The 19,333-nt window shown below is 34.2% G+C and overlaps 4 protein-coding genes across 5 annotated transcripts; 3 read left to right on the top strand and 1 right to left on the bottom strand.

Moving 5' to 3' along the window:
* The first annotated feature begins 1,769 nt into the window (after positions 1 to 1,769).
* Positions 1,770 to 3,247, top strand: LOC133306209 (syntaxin-121-like). The gene is made up of 2 exons (XM_061506499.1): positions 1,770 to 2,313; positions 2,814 to 3,247. The coding sequence occupies exons 1-2, from the start codon at positions 1,770 to 1,772 to the stop codon at positions 3,245 to 3,247; spliced, it is 978 nt and encodes a 325-aa protein (XP_061362483.1).
* Positions 3,248 to 6,137: 2,890 nt separating this feature from the next.
* Positions 6,138 to 7,878, top strand: LOC133306207 (syntaxin-121-like). Its single transcript, XM_061506497.1, has 2 exons — positions 6,138 to 6,657; positions 7,047 to 7,878. The coding sequence occupies exons 1-2, from the start codon at positions 6,138 to 6,140 to the stop codon at positions 7,400 to 7,402; spliced, it is 876 nt and encodes a 291-aa protein (XP_061362481.1). The 3' UTR covers positions 7,403 to 7,878.
* A 1,355-nt stretch (positions 7,879 to 9,233) lies between these two features.
* Positions 9,234 to 13,435, top strand: LOC133306204 (uncharacterized). Of its 2 annotated transcripts, none has more exons than XM_061506494.1 (12): positions 9,234 to 9,279; positions 9,373 to 9,393; positions 9,486 to 9,586; positions 10,033 to 10,090; positions 10,182 to 10,225; positions 10,318 to 10,398; positions 10,683 to 10,753; positions 10,871 to 10,981; positions 11,495 to 11,577; positions 12,001 to 12,217; positions 12,409 to 12,492; positions 12,880 to 13,435. In XM_061506494.1, the coding sequence occupies exons 1-12, from the start codon at positions 9,258 to 9,260 to the stop codon at positions 12,944 to 12,946; spliced, it is 960 nt and encodes a 319-aa protein (XP_061362478.1). In that variant the 5' UTR covers positions 9,234 to 9,257; the 3' UTR covers positions 12,947 to 13,435. The 2 variants fall into 2 exon arrangements, with proteins under 2 accessions (XP_061362478.1, XP_061362479.1); XM_061506495.1 differs by having other exon boundaries at positions 9,258 to 9,285; positions 9,370 to 9,393.
* An 882-nt stretch (positions 13,436 to 14,317) lies between these two features.
* On the bottom strand, positions 14,318 to 16,824 carry LOC133306203 (33 kDa ribonucleoprotein, chloroplastic). Its single transcript, XM_061506493.1, has 4 exons — positions 16,253 to 16,824; positions 16,014 to 16,115; positions 14,806 to 15,114; positions 14,318 to 14,697 (listed from the first exon to the last, which is right to left on the bottom strand). The coding sequence occupies exons 1-4, from the start codon at positions 16,664 to 16,666 to the stop codon at positions 14,569 to 14,571; spliced, it is 954 nt and encodes a 317-aa protein (XP_061362477.1). The 5' UTR covers positions 16,667 to 16,824; the 3' UTR covers positions 14,318 to 14,568.
* Positions 16,825 to 19,333: the final 2,509 nt, after the last annotated feature.

Genomic DNA, 19,333 nt, shown 5'->3' with positions numbered 1-19,333 from the left:
TTTTTAATAGTTTTATCGTAAAAATTTGAAAGGTCATAAGTTTTGACTCAGGTATCCGACTCACGTATGACAAATCTCAAAGAGGATTTGGTAAAAAAATTTTCCAAAACAATGCTTCCCTGTTAATTTTCCAAAAAAACCCTAAATCCTAAATTTTCAAAATGGGCTAGGAAGCATTTTGTGCCATGTGTCATCACGCGCGCTCAAATTTGGGCGTGACCTTGCCCATAATGTGTCTACTTTTGACCGCAAACGATGCATCCTATTTTGGTCACAACTGGTTGCTATACATTGGTAAATAAATTTCAAAATATTATTTTTCATATTTTCTTATTTAATTTGTAATATTTAAATTTTTCAACCCATGTTTAAGAGACTCAAAGTTCTTTCACTTGAACCAACACATGTCAGAAAATATTTGTGTATCTTTGATGTAAAATTAAACACACACACACAAAATACTTTTCTTCCGTTGGATGGTTAATTGTTTCTACCCATCTTTTTTTTCTTTCCTACCTTACCTATTTATTTTCAATATTATTTGATCAGAATTTCAAGAGAAAAGAGAAAGAGCAAGATTCTGATCCAATGATATTGAAAATAGGTAGGCAAGAAAAAGAAAGCAGTTAGAATATCCTATTGCAAATATATATAAGAGATAAGATCTTTTGACACCGGTGTCAAATTTTAAAATTTAACACCAAATTCTAATTGTTGATTTTCGCCAATCAATAATTATCATTTATTGGGATTCAAATTTATTAATTAATTATTAATTCTCAATACATGATAACCATTGTTTGACGAAAATCAACAGTTAGGATTTGATGTCAAATTTCAAAGTTTGACACCGGTGTCAAATTTGAAATTTGACACCTCATCTGAGAGTCATTAGATCAAGAAAGATCAACGACTCTAATTTGTAAGCATGTGACACCATTGATCTTTTTTGATCTAATGACCCTCAGATGAGGTGGACAATGGTGTCAAAGAATCCTACCTCATACATATATATATATATATATATATATATATATATATATGGGTCAAGATCATTTTACACCAGTGTAAGTTACACTCTCAATCTTGTCCGTTGATCCCACTTATATCTAAGGGCTCTAATTTTTTAATAATGTGAGCCATTGTATACAAGTGGATCAATGGTCAAGATTGAGTGTAAGACTTCTAACTCTTACACCGGTGTAAGAATATCCTGCCCCTATATATATATATATAGTGAAATAGACTCATGTTACATGATAAAAAAATTCTCTTATGCACGCATAAATTAAAAGTGAGGCACATTCAATATTTTTGTTTGCCCTTTATTCCCTCTTCTCTATTATATGTGTGCATAATAGAATTTTTTTCGTTTTCTTTTTTAAAATATTTCAATCAATTCATCACTTCACAACTAATCTAATTTGGAGCGGATCCCGAATTAAAATTTTAAACCCCGGGTGATTAACATGAGAGTCAATTTTCCATATATATAATTTAATTTTTCTTATGCTGTAGCAGTCCCTGTTCGGACCCCCGGCTCAAACCTGACCCACTCTCTCTTAGATTGGGGTCAGAAATTCGACCCTGCATGCATATTAACCCTCTCACCCCCCAAACCTCGCCCGTTAATTATATTCATGTATCTTAAGATTTGATTCGATTCACTAAACACGATATAAAAAACCGCCCAATCTATACACAATGCATCGTGCTATTCAACAACCTTGCCAAAAACCAAAACCTGTTTCCCCAAGCATTTGTAAACGATGAATGACTTGTTCTCCACCTCCTCCTTCAGCGGGGTCCAAACGTTGCCGTCGCCGGATCACCAAGTCATTGAGATGACCGCCGCCGGCGGAGTGAACCTTGACAACTTCTTCTCAGACGTGGGGGCGATCAAGGAGGAGCTGAAGGAGCTGGAGCGACTCATGCACAGCCTCAAGAGCTCCCACGAGCAAAGCAAGACCCTTCACCATGCCAACGCCGTCAAGGACCTTCGTTCCATCATGGACGCTGATGTGGCACTCGCTCTCAAGAAAGCGAAGCTCCTTAAGCACAAATTGGAGGCACTGAACCGCTCCAATGCCGTTAATCGGAGCCTCCCCGGGTGCGGACCCGGGTCAACCTCGGAGCGGACCCGGACCTCCGTGGTTTACGGGTTGATGAAGAAGCTCAAGGACTCCATGGACAGCTTCAATGACCTCAGGCAGCATATCTCTTCAGAATACCGTGAAACCGTACAAGGCCGATATTTCACCGTCACCGGCGAGAATCTCGACGACAATACCCTTGACCTCTATATTTCTACGGGTAACACTAATTGTGATAGTTTCACATTTTGGGCTTAATTGGGCTTCATTCATATTTTGAAGATATTTTTAAATTTAGAGGGGATTTTCTTATTATAAAAAAAAATTCATTGTCAATCCATCATCTACCTAATCACCACTGATTATTACTTTCTCTTTTTTTCAGAAATTTTTCAGCAATAATTAGATATATACTGAGTTGGTAAGGAATTTTTTTGATAATAAGAATATTTCCCTTTTTACATTTAATCCTCCTGCTAATTAGGTGGAGAAACAAATTATAATATTTATTCATTTTTAGAAAAAGACCGGTTTTTTTTTTTTATTGTTGAGTAGTCTTTTGTCATTGACTCAAAAGATGGGTATTTAGAATTGGAATTTACATACATGTGATGTGAGATTGGTGTATGTGTTTGTGGTGATCCTTTCGTATACCTTTGGTTTGAATCATTTGATGCAAATTTGGAGGTTATGTAAATGTGAGTTTGACTTTTGATGCAGGTGAGAGTGAAACTTTCCTTCAGAAAGCCATTCAGGAGCATGGCAGGGGTAGAATTCTGGACACCATTAATGAGATTCTAGAGAGGCATGATGCTGTGAAAGAGTTGGAGAAGAATCTTAAGGAGTTGCACCAAGTGTTCCTTGACATGGCAGTGATGGTGCAATCTCAAGGTGAGCATTTGGATGACATTGAGAGCCACTTGGCAAGTGCTAACTCGTTTGTGATGAGTGGGACTCAGCAGCTGCAGAGTGCAAGGAATCACCAGAAGAACACCCGGAAATGGACCTGTTATGCTATTATCCTTCTTCTAGTTATCATCTTGTTTGTGGTGCTCTTCACTGTGAGACCATGGCAACTATATTCCAGTGTTGGTAATAATAATGGTAGCCACCCTTCTCCGGTTCAAACACCTCCTCCTCCTCCTGCAGCTTAACCTTGTTAATATTCTTTTTGGTTTCATTTATCTTGAACTTTTATGTTTTGGGATCTGGCAAGGGATTGTGACACATGCAATGCCACATTATTTGAAAGGAGTCCTACAGGTGTGACCAAAGTTTGGAGATTAGTATTTTGGGCATCACATTCTTTTTCTGTAAGTATCTTATGGGTCGGATCAGTAACATTTTTTGACTGATGGTTTATATAGAGGGAAAATTATTTGTCTTTTTAAAGGATTAAAGTTACATCTTTTTTATTTTTAACACTACGTATTTCGGATAGTTATATAGTGTTAAAAATTTAAAAATTTGATTGAATTTTCGTATCGTATAATACCTGTATAATTTCGTATCATATGATATAATATTGTATCCTTCGATAAAAATCTCGTTTTGATACACTTCAAGATATATATTGTTGGCCATGTGAATCATACAGTGTACGAGATAACTATGCTAATAATTAATCAAAGAAACTCGTGGATCTAACTTTTGTGTTCTATATTTCTTTAAGGGGGGGAGTGCGGGTACAAATGTCATTGTCTTGCATGAAACGGCTAGATTTATCTGCTTTTTTTATTTCATTTTGTTTTATATGTGGAGGTTGATTTCTTATACGGTGGTGGTGAAACAACATGAGTTTGTAGTTGTAGCAACTTTGATGAAATAATCCAAGTCATAGACATATATATCCTTTGATACTCTTTAGCGGAAAGATTCATCGTTCTCGTAAAATTGAGAAATTCTAATTTACTCTAATCTTGGTACTCTAATTACATAGAAAAATATAGAGAAATTCATCATGAATTCTCTTCTTCTTAGTCTCGGAAGTCATTTTCACATGGACGGATTTTCTCAAATATATGTGGAAACACCTCTGGCTTACGTGCATGAAAAGTTTAGTTTAATCTGTCCAAATATTTTTAAAAAATTAGTGTCATATTTGATTAATGTCTTCCAATTGAATCTGCGTTTTATCAGTGAGCAAATGTAGTTATTTGATATAAAAATTAAAAAGTCAACGAACATCGTAGTGCATTTCTGAAATTGAAAATTTTGCGCTGTCACCATTAGAATGCAATTCCTTATACTCGATATTCTTTAGAATTATCAAATACCATTTCTTGTTGGTGGAAATTATCTTCCCTTTCCTCTATGCTTGACATATCCATTGCATCATCTCATTCATATTTATGTGTGTGAAAGCAGGGATGAAGAATGCACCACCATTGGTTTTGGAAAGAAAAAAGCGTAGATGCAAATTAATTATAACGCAGATTTTTATTTTCAGTTTTTTTTTTTTGGAGCAAAGGTGGGTACAATTTTTATATTTTTGGAGATTTCTTTATCCGTTAATTGTGATTAATCTATTAATCCAATTAAACCGGACAAGACTATAAAGGTGACAAAACTATTAAATTTTTAACATAATTGCATATACATGATTGGAAGTACTCGAGATCACTTGTTAGGTTATATACAATTTTTAAAATAACCAGTCTAAAAAATTGGAAATTAATCAACTCCAATTCTAAGTCCAATTTCCTTTTGAAATGTCTCGTGAATAGGGATGTAAATGAGTTAAGTTGGCCTACAGGCACCTACGACTTAGCCTATATTAGACCAGGTTTGACCTATTATAAATAGTAAAATATAACAGACATAGGCTTTTAAAAAAATCTATTTAAAAAACAGGCCATTTTTTTGTACATGTCGGACTTGTAAACCCACAGGTCGGCCTATATCATATTTATTTTAAATAAATAAAATTATTATTTTAATAATTTTAAATAGTAAAGTAATATTATTGTAATTATTCTTTTAATTGTTGAATGTTTAATAAACAGACCTAGGCCAAAGTTTTTATTTCTTAAATATAGGTAAAGTCAGACTTGTAATTTGGGACCTAAACAGGTTAACATATCCAGACCTAATATTTTAACACAGACTTAACATATTTAAGACAAAACTTAGCCTAATCTATTTACACCTCTACTCAAACTCAAGTAAGGAACACGAAGTTTCCATGATCTCAAGACATCCACTGCTTTAGCCTCCCCTACTCGTGTTTTAAGTTCTGAACTATAAGCCTCTTTGTGATTCCCTTTTGTCCTCCTTTCTCTTTCGCTCTGCATTCCGATTAATTAATAACTTATAAATTGATTTTAGTCAATAATTAAGTTGTTTTGAACTTATTTTTATAAACAAACATTAATTTACTAAAGTTAGAATAGTTAAAGCAATAATTATTTATATGACAATCTTTTACTCATTATCTTTAATGAGTTTTCAAAATTTTATTCATTGGATTAAGCATATATCTATGTAATAGTTATTTTGTTTATTTATTATAACACTTAAACTCAAACGAGCTAAAAAGATCCATTGGAAGCTTCTTCTTCTTTGGCCGCTACACACCATAGGCCGCATACGAAGACCACATCTCAATTATAGTTTATAACTAATCTTCTCACGTAACCTAACCTTTTTTCTTTCATCTATTTCTGCCAAGTGCCAATCCCACGAACTTTCTAAGGTGCTTCCTCCTTGTATACTTTCTTTCCTTAATTTATAAGAATAAAAAAGAAACAAGAAAAATTCCATTAACCCATTTGACCTGTTAACAATCTCTCTCCTCTCATGTGTCTGCTACAAGTACAAAGGGTTGAATTTGAACAGGTCTCACCCCCACATCCACCTATTCATTTATTTTATTTAAAAAACCATAAACTTTTCATTCAAAACTCAAAAAGTATAAGAAACAGTCTTAAAAATTAAAACACAACCCATTTCATTTGATCATTCACATTCTCAAAGGAACTTGCTTCTTATCTCCAATATCCTCCTCCTCATCTGTGTTAGGGTAAACAAAACGCGAGCGAGAGAATGAACGACTTGTTATCTAGCCCCAACAGCAAAAATCACCAGCATGTGATCGAGATGGCTGAAGGAACCATGAACCTTGAAAAGTTCTTCGAGGAAGTGGAGTCTGTTAAGGAGGAGCTCAAGGAACTAGAGCGCCTCCACCATAGCCTTCGATCCTCCAACGAACAAAGCAAGACCCTTCACAGCGCCAAAGCTGTCAAGGACCTTCGTTCTCGCATGGACTCTGACGTGACTCTCTCTCTCAAGAAAGCCAAGCTGGTTAAAGTCCGGTTGGAGGCCCTCGACCGGTCCAACGAAACCAGCAGGTCCTTGCCCGGTTGCGGACCCGGTTCGTCCTCCGACCGAACCCGGACCTCCGTGGTGAGCGGGTTGAGGAAGAACCTGAAAGATTCCATGGAGAGTTTCAACAACCTTAGGGAGCAGATATCCTCAGAGTACAGAGACACCGTACAACGTAGATACTACACTGTCACCGGTGAAAATCCGGATGACAAAACCGTTGACCTCCTCATCTCTACCGGTAACAATTATTATTATTATTTTTGTTTTTTTGAAATTAACTCAACCCCAATTAAATACGCAAGTTGCGGTGTCTCACAAATTTTAACTCTTTAGCCTGTTACGAGATTAATCTAGAGTGTGACGGATTAGAAATAAAAATATTTAAACTATTCTAAAAAATAATATGTAGAAATCGAATCGAGTTTTTTTTTTAATTTTTATTTATTCACCTCTCTTACTAATCTTGGTACAACAAAGGAAAAAAAAAAAAAAGGATACAGAGGGTAGCATAAATATCATAATTTTTTTCATACGAGTAATCGGTATCGAAAATATTTTCTTCTTTTGATTATTGTTGTGAGATTAAGGTGAAGTGTGAAATTGATGGTACATGTTATGGTGGAACAGGTGAGAGTGAAACATTCTTACAGAAAGCCATACAACAACAAGGTAGAGCGAGCGTGATGGACACGATCCAAGAGATCAAGGAGAGGCATGGTGCGGTGAGAGAGATAGAGAGGAATCTAAAGGAGCTGCATCAGGTGTTCATGGACATGGCAGTGTTGGTGCAAACACAAGGGGAACAATTGGATGACATAGAGAGCCACGTGGCAAGAGCGAATTCGTACGTGAGGGGAGGGACACAGCAGTTGCAGGTCGCTAGGAAGCATCAGAAGAATACCCGTAAATGGAGCTGTATTGCCATCATACTGTTGCTCATTATCATATTGGTTATAGTTCTCCCTATTGTTTTAAGAAACTGATCATCTTGTCAAATATGGTCATTGGTCAGTGGTGGCTAATATGAATCAAATATCAAAACCTTTTAGTCAAAGTCAACTCAAGCCGCCTTGACCTTCGCACGAGAATAATGCTTTTCTTTTTTTGTAATTATTATATATTCTTTTTGGTCGCGTGTTGTGATTTTTCTTGCCGTTGTTTAGTATTTGTTTGAAGATTTTAGAAGCTCGGTTTCTAGAATCAGGGGTTAATTAGATTAAGTTAGGTTAGGTGTTGCTAGCACTGTGGCTGGAGGAGCTAAACCACTTTTCAAGCTATTTTGGGCCTGTTCGAAATAAAGGAGAAGAGAAGAGAAGAGAACGAAGACAATACGGCGGGATGATATTGTAATTATTGTTCATGGAAATGGAAACAAACAAATGTGGGAAGGTCAACAGTTACCATCGGATGCATAATAATATTGGAGGCATGGCATGACCTATGTTTTCGCATACATTTATTATTTTTGGATACATTCTTGTATGTATATTTATTTAAGTTTCTAAAAGTTTCGAAATAGTTTTTTAATGTTGATTTTTAAAATGTTTATAATATGGATGAGTTACGTATATGTTATTTCGAAGGAGTTTATCTAATTATTGTATGTTTCTACCGGACCTTATACACGAAATATGTGTGGGAAGGTCCTTTAACCATTGCTTATTCCTTTCCTTTAGCTTATTTTCTTACAAATTCTCACGCACTAGGCATCTCATAATTTTATGTGTACACATGTCTTAAGTTTCTTTTTTCTTTATAAGTAGAAGTTTAACCAAACATAATTTTATAAAAAAAAATTTATTATAAAATAAGCTTTTTTATAATGAAAAAAAAAACGTAAAAGCAAAAAGTTTTTAAAAAGAGTTTTTTAAAGAATTATGTCAGCTTTTTAGAGTTTTCATATTTCTTTCATAATTTTAACTTTATTTTAAGTTTATATTTATAAATTATACCTTTTACCATAATAATTTATTTTAATAATAAATTATTTCATCTTCCATCCTTTTTTTTTTTGATTACATTCGAATATTTTCACCGCCGACAGCCATGAGACTAATCCCTCGCCCTGAGTCAGCGCACAAAACGATAAAGAGCTGGCCACGAAATGATTTCCTTTCACAAGGGTTGGGGTTCAAACCCCCCAACCACTTGCTTTAAGGGACGAGATGCTGAATCATCACGTCCACCCCACGTAGTTTCATCTTCCATCTTTTAAAATTATTAGAACAACTTTTACCTTTATTTTTTAAGTTTTTTTTTTTTAAACTTCAACTTAAAAGTAGTTTTTAGTTAAACAAAAAAAATAAATCAAACCGGTTCCATGTGAAACCGTGCATGTTAGTCGCTAATGGACAAATTAATTGTCACTCTTTGTTCTAATACTTAACTTTCTCTTTACGTCTTGTTTATCATGTTTCACTAAGAGGATCTATTCCCCAGGCGTACACGAGTGAAAAAAAAACGAGTAGCTTAAGGTTAAAAAACGAGTAAAAAATTTACAGACGCCGAACATAAAAAAAACGCAGATAGTCAAAATTTCTTTTGTTTGAAATTTTTTTATAGAAAGACATGAATGAATTGTTTTTATTTCCTTATGTCATTAATTTATTAATAAACCATAAGTTATGTGAAGGTGTAACATAAGCGAACTTGTGATGACTGATGAGTCATCTAAGCGGGAGGGGATTAATTTAATGCTTGTGTGGAGGCCCATTTAAAATTTGGGCCCAGCCCACAAAACGGACAGGCCCAATTACATTGCTGTCTGTGATGTCGCGGAGCAATGTGTCTTCAGCTTCCAAGGTCACACTCTATTGTTTGTGTTTGAGACAATCAGGCATGGCAGCTATTCGAATGATAGGTAACTAACTAACTTGTTTAATTCACAGTCACCTTTAAGATTGAGCTTCAAACTGAAACTGATATTATGTTTCTCTATCGCAACAATATGCAGATATAGCCGTCAACTTCACAGGTCAGGCATTTAATCAAACACTTGTTTCGTGTATCCTATTCTATTATATTCTATTATATTCTATTGTCTCTCTAATTCAATCAAAAGTGCAGATGGCATGTTTAAGGGAATCTATAACGGCAAGCAATGTCACGTCGCGGATATACCAACGGTTTTGAGCAGAGCTTGGGCTGCTGGTGTCCACCGAATTATTGTATACCCTTTTCCTCTTTCGTAATATATAAATTACTTGGCTATTTGTCGAGGAAGCTTTTAAATCTATAATGTGAAGTTTAATTATGAGTGTTCATTATTGTGCTTTAATTAATAATTGAGAAGATTAAGTGAAATTCAGGCTTGAAAGTTAGTTTATGAAATTATAAGTTGAAACCCTATTATCCTATAAAACTTCAAGCACCAATTAACACGATTTATTCTCCGGTGATTTAAGGCAATGAACATGAATTCTTCTGCTAAAAAAGTTCCAGAGCCTGAAGGGGTGATTCCCTTGTACAGAGGTGGTATAAAATGATAATTCTGCTCAAAATGAAGGCATTTGTTTCTGTTTGTTTGTATAAAGTTATCAAATTGATCCCATAAATGTAAATTGTGTTCTATGTGTGGATGGTTTACGGTCAGGACTTGCTATTTGTGTTGCAGGTAACTGGGGGGTCCCTTGAGGAATCAAGAGAAGCGCTTGCAATTGCAGAAACAGATGGTTTGTCATGTTATTGTCATTTTCTCTATATGACTTTCAAATGCAGATTGTGGCTTTTCAGTAATTTGATGATTTATTGTTTTTTTTATAGGACGACTTTTCTGCACAGTGGGCGTGCATCCAACACGTTGCAAGGTTGCTTTTCTCCTTTAGGAGCTCCTCTTCAGAGCAGTTGTTTGGATGGAATTGTTTGTAAATTGTAACTATGATTTACTGAATTGGTTCAGGAATTTGAGGAGAGTGGAGATCCAGAAAAGCATTTTCAGGCTCTTTTGTCCTTAGCTAATGAGGGAATTCAGAAAGGAAAGGTATGCTTATACTCTAGCGGTAAGATTACTATTAACCATCTCTAATTTAAACTAGATATTTCAGACCTACATAGTTCTGAAATATTAATTGATTTATTTACTAAGTATTTTTGTTAAAAATAGTTGTAGTCCTCCTCCTTTCTAATAAATATTGCTCACCAAACATTGTCACGTTGTATGTTGTTATCTTATAAAATTTCAGAACTTCTATTCTAGTTCTGAAACTATGGCCCAAGTAACCATTTAGAAATAACTGTTATATTTTTCTTTCTCTTCATATCAAGGTGGTTGCAGTTGGAGAATGTGGATTGGACTATGACAGACTTCATTTTTGCCCTGTAGAGATTCAAAAGAAGTATGCAGTCACTGCACCATTGTTGTTCTATATGTGTCACTTTAGCTCTTTTTCTCTTCCTGTTATTGTATAATATATTAAAATCATTAATAATTTTTTTTTTCTTGTGAAAGCAAGGTATTTTGAGAAGCAATTTGAATTAGCATATATAACAAAACTGCCAATGTTTTTGCACATGCGAGCAGCTGCTGCGGATTTCTGTGAAATAGTTGAGAAAAATAAAGACAGGTGTGATTACTGGATCATTCTATTTTGAAATTGTTAGTATTTAAATCATGCTACTTTAATGTGTCTCTTGTTTAGCTTGTCATTCTATTTATTTCGAGAAATGAACATAATTTTAAGGATTAGAAAGTATTGTTGCCACCCTTGGCTATGTTGTTTCTGCTTTCAACTTCAGGAATTATAGGGAAAAACAGATATAAAGGGTTCAAGATCCATCAGAGCAAGCGCATTGGGTGGGTTTGGAGATACTTATGGTTCTTTTCAAACTTTTCATTTGAAGGATTGGAAAAATTACCTTGAGGCCTTGACAGCACATATAATACAAGAATTACTTGCAAATGAGAAATGAATTACCTTGAGGTCATTTCTATCTTATTCCCCCTCATGCCTAATATACAAGCCCATAATTTAAGTATTAAACTATTAACATAAAAGTGAATTCGTTTAATTGCTTGTATTTGATGGCATAATAACTTCAAGGTGTAAATGAACTAAACATTTCTACTTATATGACAGGTTCACAGCTGGAGTCACCCATTCATTTACTGGTAGTATGGACGATTGCATTAAGCTTCTCTCATTTGATAAAATGTACATAGGTAAGTCCATCTTTTCAAGATTTATTATATTCGTTAACCTATTTGGAGTCACCTAGGTATGTCTAATGTTAGACTTTGCCTTTCCAAAAATATAACCACAAGCTTTTGTTGTGCTAATTGCATGTTCCCTGGATAAAAAGATAATAATACTTTAGGAAAGCTTTGTGTTTTGGCATAACTAGTTTTGCTGTTTTGGAACATTTGATATCATAAAAAGACAAAGAAGATAAACCTATAAATGGTGTGTTTGTATATGTAAAGTCTAATTGTGTGTTTCCTTAGAGGCTGTTGGTGTCTTCTCATATCTATTTCCATCTTGTTAACTAGCATAAATTTTTACTTTCAGATATTGGATTCTGATAATTGAATACTAAAATTCTAGTTAAATCCCATGAACGGGACACATCTTTGGTACTGTGACAGGCATAAATGGGTGCTCTCTGAAGACAACTGAGAACCTTGATGTCGTGAAGGATATTCCTATTGAGAGAATGATGATTGAGACAGACTCACCATACTGCGAAATCAAGAATACTCATGCAGGAATTGGTTTTGTTAAATCTACATGGCCTTCTAAGAAGAAAGAGAAGTACGATCAAGAGTGCATTGTCAAAGGTCGCAATGAACCTTGTTTAGTTAGGTAAATCGGATGGTTTTGCTTATCTTGGGTTGCGAACTTCCAATTTTGCTAAAATTTAAACCCATGATATGATCTGTTCATTTTTGCCTTCATTTTTTTAATAAAACTGTCCTAGACTGGATGAGTTCAACTTTAATTGTAGATTTATTCCTCTTCTTCAAATAATATGAGTCATATGACTAATTTTCCAGGCAAGTTCTTGAGGTGGTTGCTGGCTGTAAAGGTATCATTGACGTGGGTAACCTCAGCAGAACAGTGTACCACAACACTTGCAGGTAGCATAGCTTGTCTCTGGAATTTCCATAACTAATGGAAGTGATCACTTGTGGAATTATTGATCTTATTTATTTGTAGGAAAAACACAAGAAAGGTAAACTCTGTGATTATTAAAATACCCAATGCACAATTTTTCTGAAAAATAAACAAATTTGAACTTAGATGGAATTAATTGCCTTGTTATTAGATGGTTAGAGTTTTGATTGATTGAATGTGTATCTATAATAAATGAGTTGAATGGCATGCTACGTACCTAATTTGCTGGTGACTTGCTGGCATAAGGATTGACTCTTTTGGTAATTCTATTGCGCGTGCATGTGTGTCTCTGTGTCTGTGTATTGCATACCTAATCTGTATTCTGGAGCTCCAACAACATCACTTTGCAGGGTTTTTTTCCCGCATGACTTGGATTCTGCAGCTGATGCTCTTCTAGCAGGCGTTGATTCTTCGTAAACAGACTTATTGGTGGTTTGGCTCTTATGTTTCTTTTTATTCGGAGCTGTTCAGTTGCCCATTTCCTCTATGTTTGAGAAAGCTTACATGGTGTCCTTGAATTGAAACTGAGATTGTCTGTCGGTTCCCTTTTCGGGAAATGATAAATCAAGAAGTGATTTCCAGAAGGCAGTCTGGCGAGTGTTTGAGTCACAGATTATTGCATTCTATTTTCATGAGCTTATAATGTAAAATACTACTGTGATACAGCCAAAAGGTTCCAATAGGCGGGGATGGTTTTATTTATGGTGTCATGACTCGACGTAAATCAACCCAAAGTGCCTTCGAAAATTGCTGCTGCTTTTTGTTTTGTTTTTGTTTTTTAAACTGTCGGCCTGAGTTCAAGGCTAAGGTTAGGTTAGACAGTATCACTCGTAACGTGTGGCTTCCTGCCTCTTATCATGCTTTGTTTGAAAATGTTATTCGATTAACTCAATGTTATAAAGCCTGTTGTTGACAACGGACATTGATATAAAAGCGTGATTTTAAGTTCCGCCTCTTATCTTTTAGTTTTTATGTTTCTCTTTTTTTGTCACTTTAAAAAGATATATTTCGTTCAAGTTGATTATACTTCTCACCTTTGATTACCACCTCTATTGCCATCGGATCAAATTTAGATCCAACTCTTACAACTTCTCGCCCATCTACTTCATTAATCCAACGCTAAAAGAAATCTAACAGTAATGAAATTGATAACAAGATATGGTAAGTATAATTTGCCTCAATTTCTCTATTGCATTATTCACCCCAAAAATGTTGATAGTTATTTTATTAGAGATTAATATAAATCATTAAAAAGATCCTCACCTAACACTTTAAGATTAAATTTTGGGTTGAAATGGTTCTTTACATGGTATCAGAGCTTGAGTGACTACAAGATCACAAGTTCGATCCTCACCGCCTCCTACTCTAAAGTTGAATTAAAACAAAAAGCACAAAAAAGTAACCAAAGATTGAACATGTGCAATATCCACACTTCAAGTTCAAAGGGCTCTTGTGTGAGAGAGTGTGTTAGAGATTAATATAAATCATTAAAAAAGCCCTCACCTAACACTTTAAGGTTTTGGATTGAAATGGTTCTTTACACATTTGGTTAAATTTGGTTGGACTAACTATCAAACTGGGTCGAGAGAAAATTATGTGCATGGTAATCACGATATAAAGCGACTTGAATTATTTTTTGCCAACAGGCAGGTTCTCTAGTTGAGGTATTATATTGACTTTTAAAATGGCTTTAAGCTAAGCTGCATAACGTTGTGGATTTGTGGTTCTGATCCGTGTTCTCTTCGCTTCCACCGCTCAGCACAAGGTTAGCACTACAAAAAATCCTCACTTGAATATATTATTAGTCCATCAGACTCTGAAAGCTTGTCTTTCACAATAACAACTTATATAATTAACACCGAGCCTTTATAGATATGTTCAATATTTGTTCAGTAACAGATATATCTCACAACTGCCTGAAAGTCTAGCTAGTTTATCCCAGTTTGACTAGTAATTGCCATGAACCGAGACAAGATGAACCTTAGGAGAAAAGCTGAATGATAAGCATTTAACGGGCAAAATTTGATGAATCATATTGCTCATGTGCTGGCACTAGACAGCAGTTCCGAGCTATTAACATTACTTCCTGTATTTTCCTCAATCACTGGTGGTGATGAAGGCGTCCTTGGTGCAGCCAAATTCAATCGCAAGGGTCGACCTTGAACCTCCTGAAAACATTACATTTACAAAGAATGTGGTTATATTATATAGCTACATTGAGATATCATAAGATGAACTTGAAGTCAGCAATAGTAATCTACCAAAATTGTTCTTACCACACCGTTCATAACGTTCAAAGCAGCCTCTGCATCCTCAGCAGTTTGGAAAGATACAAAGCCATAACCACGGGATCTTCCACTGTCCTTCTCATAGATGATCTTGGCACTCAATAAGCCTGGCTGTTCAACAAAAGCATCTCTAAGATCCCTTGAGGTTAGTCCCCAGCCAAGGTTTCCAGCATAGATCTTATGAGGGCTGTCTACAAAGCCTTTGTAGTCGTTCCTTACTTTTGGCCCCATTACTAACCTTTCACCTCCTTTGGGCACCTCTGGGAAGTTTACCTTAACAGTCCTACCACCAACTTGCTGTTCACCATCACAGTCATTAACATAAGTATTGAACTTTCCATACAGGCAACTATCAATTGCGATGAGAATTTAGATTAGAAAGCTCTGCTTGTGACATTAGAGTATACTTCTTTATAAGATATCTCTTAGATCACAAGACCAACTAAAAAAATAAAGAAAGAAAGAAAGATATCAGCTGGATGAATAAATTACCACCCAAAATGATAAAAAGGCAAGGCAAACTAAAATTGGCTCCATCACTAGTTTATAACCAAGTTTTAATAATGCACAAAGTTATTCTGGTTGTGTCCACTCTCAGCTTCATCATCTATAATAAATAATGCTAGCATCTTGACACAGACAGTTTAAAAATAGTCACTATCCATTAAATCTCGACTAGCGAGGGTAGTAATAAGGGAAATCCTTATACGCAGAAGAGTAGCTTTACCACTGCAGCTCGCCCTCTCTTTTTTCTTGACACAGACGGTAATCTATTTTCATTTAGAAAATAAGAAAAGGAAACTGATGGAACTTTCAAATAACTTCCCGGTAACAAACATTGTTTTGCCATATTACATTAATAGATACTAGATAGATAAATGTTAGCATAAATAGTAGGAAAATGAAATAGCACCCTACTTTGCAACCTGGATTCTTTCATTTTCAATGAATAATGAAACATTTGCCCATAAATGATCATCATAATTCATAAGGACTTCATCATCCTTGGATAAATCAGTAATGGAATAACAGAACATACTCTTGGGAATAGCTAACACTGCTTAGATCAGTGGCAGTGGCACAAAATCCATTAACAGAATAGAACAACAGCTCTTTCTGACAGAAAGGAACTCCTTATTACTACGAAGGTAGCACGAATGAATCAAATCATGTAATAGCTAACGTAGGAGACTTACAGAGCCATCAAACATTCGAATTGCTTCTTTAGCTTCATCAACACTCCCCATTGTAACAAATGCAAATCCTCTGCTCCTATCAGTTACACGATCATACACGATCTTATAGCATTCAATCAAACAAAACAAGCTAGAATTAGATTAATATAAAATCCCAAAAACAAGCACAAAAAGTGAAAAGGGAATTAAACAAAATAGCCACACACAAAAAGATGTAAAATTAAAGAAAAAGAAGAAACCTGAACAGAGACCACAGTGCCAGCTTCAGCAAAGAGCTCAGACAATTGAGAAGAAGTAATTGAATAAGGCAAGTTTCCAACATAGAGCCTCCCATCATCGTTTGAATCCGATACCTTCTGCTCTTCCTCTTGTTGTGGTTTATCAAATGTTTCAGGTTCTGGGTCGTCTTGTTGGGACACTGTGATGTCTTGAGACACTTCAAATCCATCGAAGGCAGTGGAATGTGGACGAAGACGGTGAAGTGAAAGAGGGGAAAGAGTGAAACTTTGGGACTTGAGGTTGAGATTGAGGGGTTTCAGGGATATGGGTCTTTGAGGGAAGTTGCTGGTGAGTGAAATGGAAAAGTGAGTCAAGGAGAGGTTGCAGATAGTATTGAAGGTAGAAGAGGAAACAGAAGGTGTAGCAGCAGCCATGGAGAATGAGGGAAGGTTAACAGTTGCAGAGTTGAGAAGTGAAATGGGTGTGAAAGGGAGATATAATGAGTGAGGCTACCATTGTTGAGTTGGTGCTTTCCAATTGAAATGTGACAAGGATAAGGTTTTCTTGCTTACGGTTGCAACCATGTCCAAATGTTACTCAAATACCAAAGAAAAAATCATCATTTTCATTTGCATACTGTGTTTATATTAAAAACAAGGGAAAAAAGCTTGTTACCTTACTTAGTAATACAACTTTTTTTTTTAATGTTGATCGAAATAATGTTATTTTGAAGTTGAAAAATTAAAAAATTAAAATGATAAAGATTATTATAACCCTGAAATAAATTAAAATTACAAAAATACCATAGTTTCTGTCCCAAAACGATATCGTTTCGATGAACATTAGATAAAATTATCTAAAGTAACTTTAGAAAAAACAAACCCTAAAAACAATACGAAAGAAATAAATGATACTTTGCTTAAAAATTTTTATACATTTACTTTTATATGAAAGTAATAGAGAAAAAATTTCTGCAACAAAAGTATAAATATTTTTTCCTTCTCCTTAATATTTAATCAACTTTTCAAATCATACACTATTCTAGTATATCATAATATATCTAAACAATAATATAATTATTTTATTCAATCTCACTTTGTTTTATTCTATTTCATTCATTATTAAATATTTTCATGCAATTATAAGAAAAGTTTAAAGCAAAACATCTGCGTTACTTATTAAACAATATTCAATATAATTTATTAAATTAATTTAATTATTTAAAGGAATAAAATTTATATTTTAATATAATAAGTATTTATATTTTATTTAATTTTTATTTTCCTAAGTAAATTCATTCATTAACAAATAAATTTCATAACGATATATATATTAAAAAAATGCAATTTTGAGTTACTTGGTATTGTAAAAAATTTAATTTTTTTTTTATAAATAGTTAGTTCAGTTTATTAAAATTTAAACTTTAGATTTTTATGAGGAGTTTGGGTGCTCATTGAAAGAGGAAACTTAATTTGAACCCAAACTGGTAGATTAACCTTCATCCTTACATGCTGGATGTCAATTTTAAGAGTTGCTGATTCTCTTTGGCATCGTCTTATTAGTTATTGTTCAAAACTTGCTTGTGCTTCCTGCTAGTTCACTTTCTAGACAAATATCTTCTGACTGTATTTCCTTTGTGCAGGTCGATGAATTGTCTCTTATGGTATCTTCTGATGCGATGCAATTGGCGGTTAGCTCATCTCTGTGAAGTTAGGGTGTCATTAAATCGAGCTCAATTGCTCAAACTCAGTCTAATATTTTGATGGAGTTATTTTTCTAAACACAGACTTAGCCTTATTGTGCTCCAACCCAATTTATTTATGGCATAACCAATGATAAGATCGAAACCAAATTAACTTAATATTTAGACAAAGGTTCACTTTTTATGCGGTTAGTGTAGATAAGTTATCTGTCATAAGTCCAATACGACATCATTTTAGGGCAGAAATCATGGTGTTTTTGTAATTTTAATTTATTTCAGGGTTATTATAGTGTTTATAATTATAATTTTTTAATATTTCAATTTCAAAAAGACATCCTTTTGAGAGTAAATGCAGATAACTTATATGCAGTAACTGCAGAAATATTTTTCTCTTAGACAAACTATATAAATATGTATAATCAAGTCATGCAAATTTAAAAATAAATAAATAAAATGAAATAATATTTTATAATATTATTTAAACATAAATTATAACAATATAAAAATATTATCATGTTATGTAAAAAAATATGGGGTTTGATTTTCTCATGTTGCATGAGAATTGAATTCTTATATACACAACTAGTGGTGGGCCCCACATTTATTAAAAAGAAAAAAAAAACTTTATACATAAATTAAAAGATCACAACATGAGAATTGAATCCTTGTGCAATATGAAAAAATATTTTTACAAAAATATTGATATGAGTGAATTTCATAGTTGGTAATCCAACACTAGAAAAATACATCAAGTCTATTTCGAAAGCCCAAATCCAGTCCAATCACTATTTTAACTGGAATGGGTTATTGGGACGGAACGAATTATAACACATTACCTGGCATTTTTTACTCATGGAAGTCTGAACTTCAAGGCTTTCTCTTTTAGAAGGGCTACAAATACACGTCTATAGGCCATTAATCACTCCAAACTTTTCTTGTACAATATTAATCGATCTGAGGAATTTTAAGAAGGGGAAATCATTTTCTTATATTTTAGGAGAAAGCACTCTCCTATTTCTCTCACATAAAAAAATGATCCATTTTTTTTATTTTTTTTAAAATTATTGAACCTCACTTCATTTGTGTCAGCATAAGGGATTTTTTTAATATGCTCTATGACCACAATCTTATTTGATAGTCCTTTATCAAAAAAGAAAATATTTTCTTCTATTTATATCCTGTCTTTTTTCTAAATTCCCTTTCAATCCTTTTTTCCTCTTATTTTTGAAAAAGAAGTACAAGCTCCGCATAAGAGAGAACTTCTCTCTTATGTAGAGAAATAAAACACTTTAACAATACCTTCATTTTTTCGAATCAATGACCAAAGCCCACCAGAATATGACATGAACTCTATTTATTTATGGAAACAAATTACATAATTCTTGACAACCCATCCCCG

This window comes from Gastrolobium bilobum, unplaced genomic scaffold, assembly GCF_033153095.1.
Source record: "Gastrolobium bilobum isolate Gb01-03AN ecotype WA unplaced genomic scaffold, APGP_CSIRO_Gbil_v1 utg6649, whole genome shotgun sequence".
NCBI classification, from domain to species: domain Eukaryota; kingdom Viridiplantae; phylum Streptophyta; class Magnoliopsida; order Fabales; family Fabaceae; genus Gastrolobium; species Gastrolobium bilobum.
Note: the sequence above shows the minus strand (reverse complement) of the source record. Positions and strands in the feature narration are given on the sequence as shown.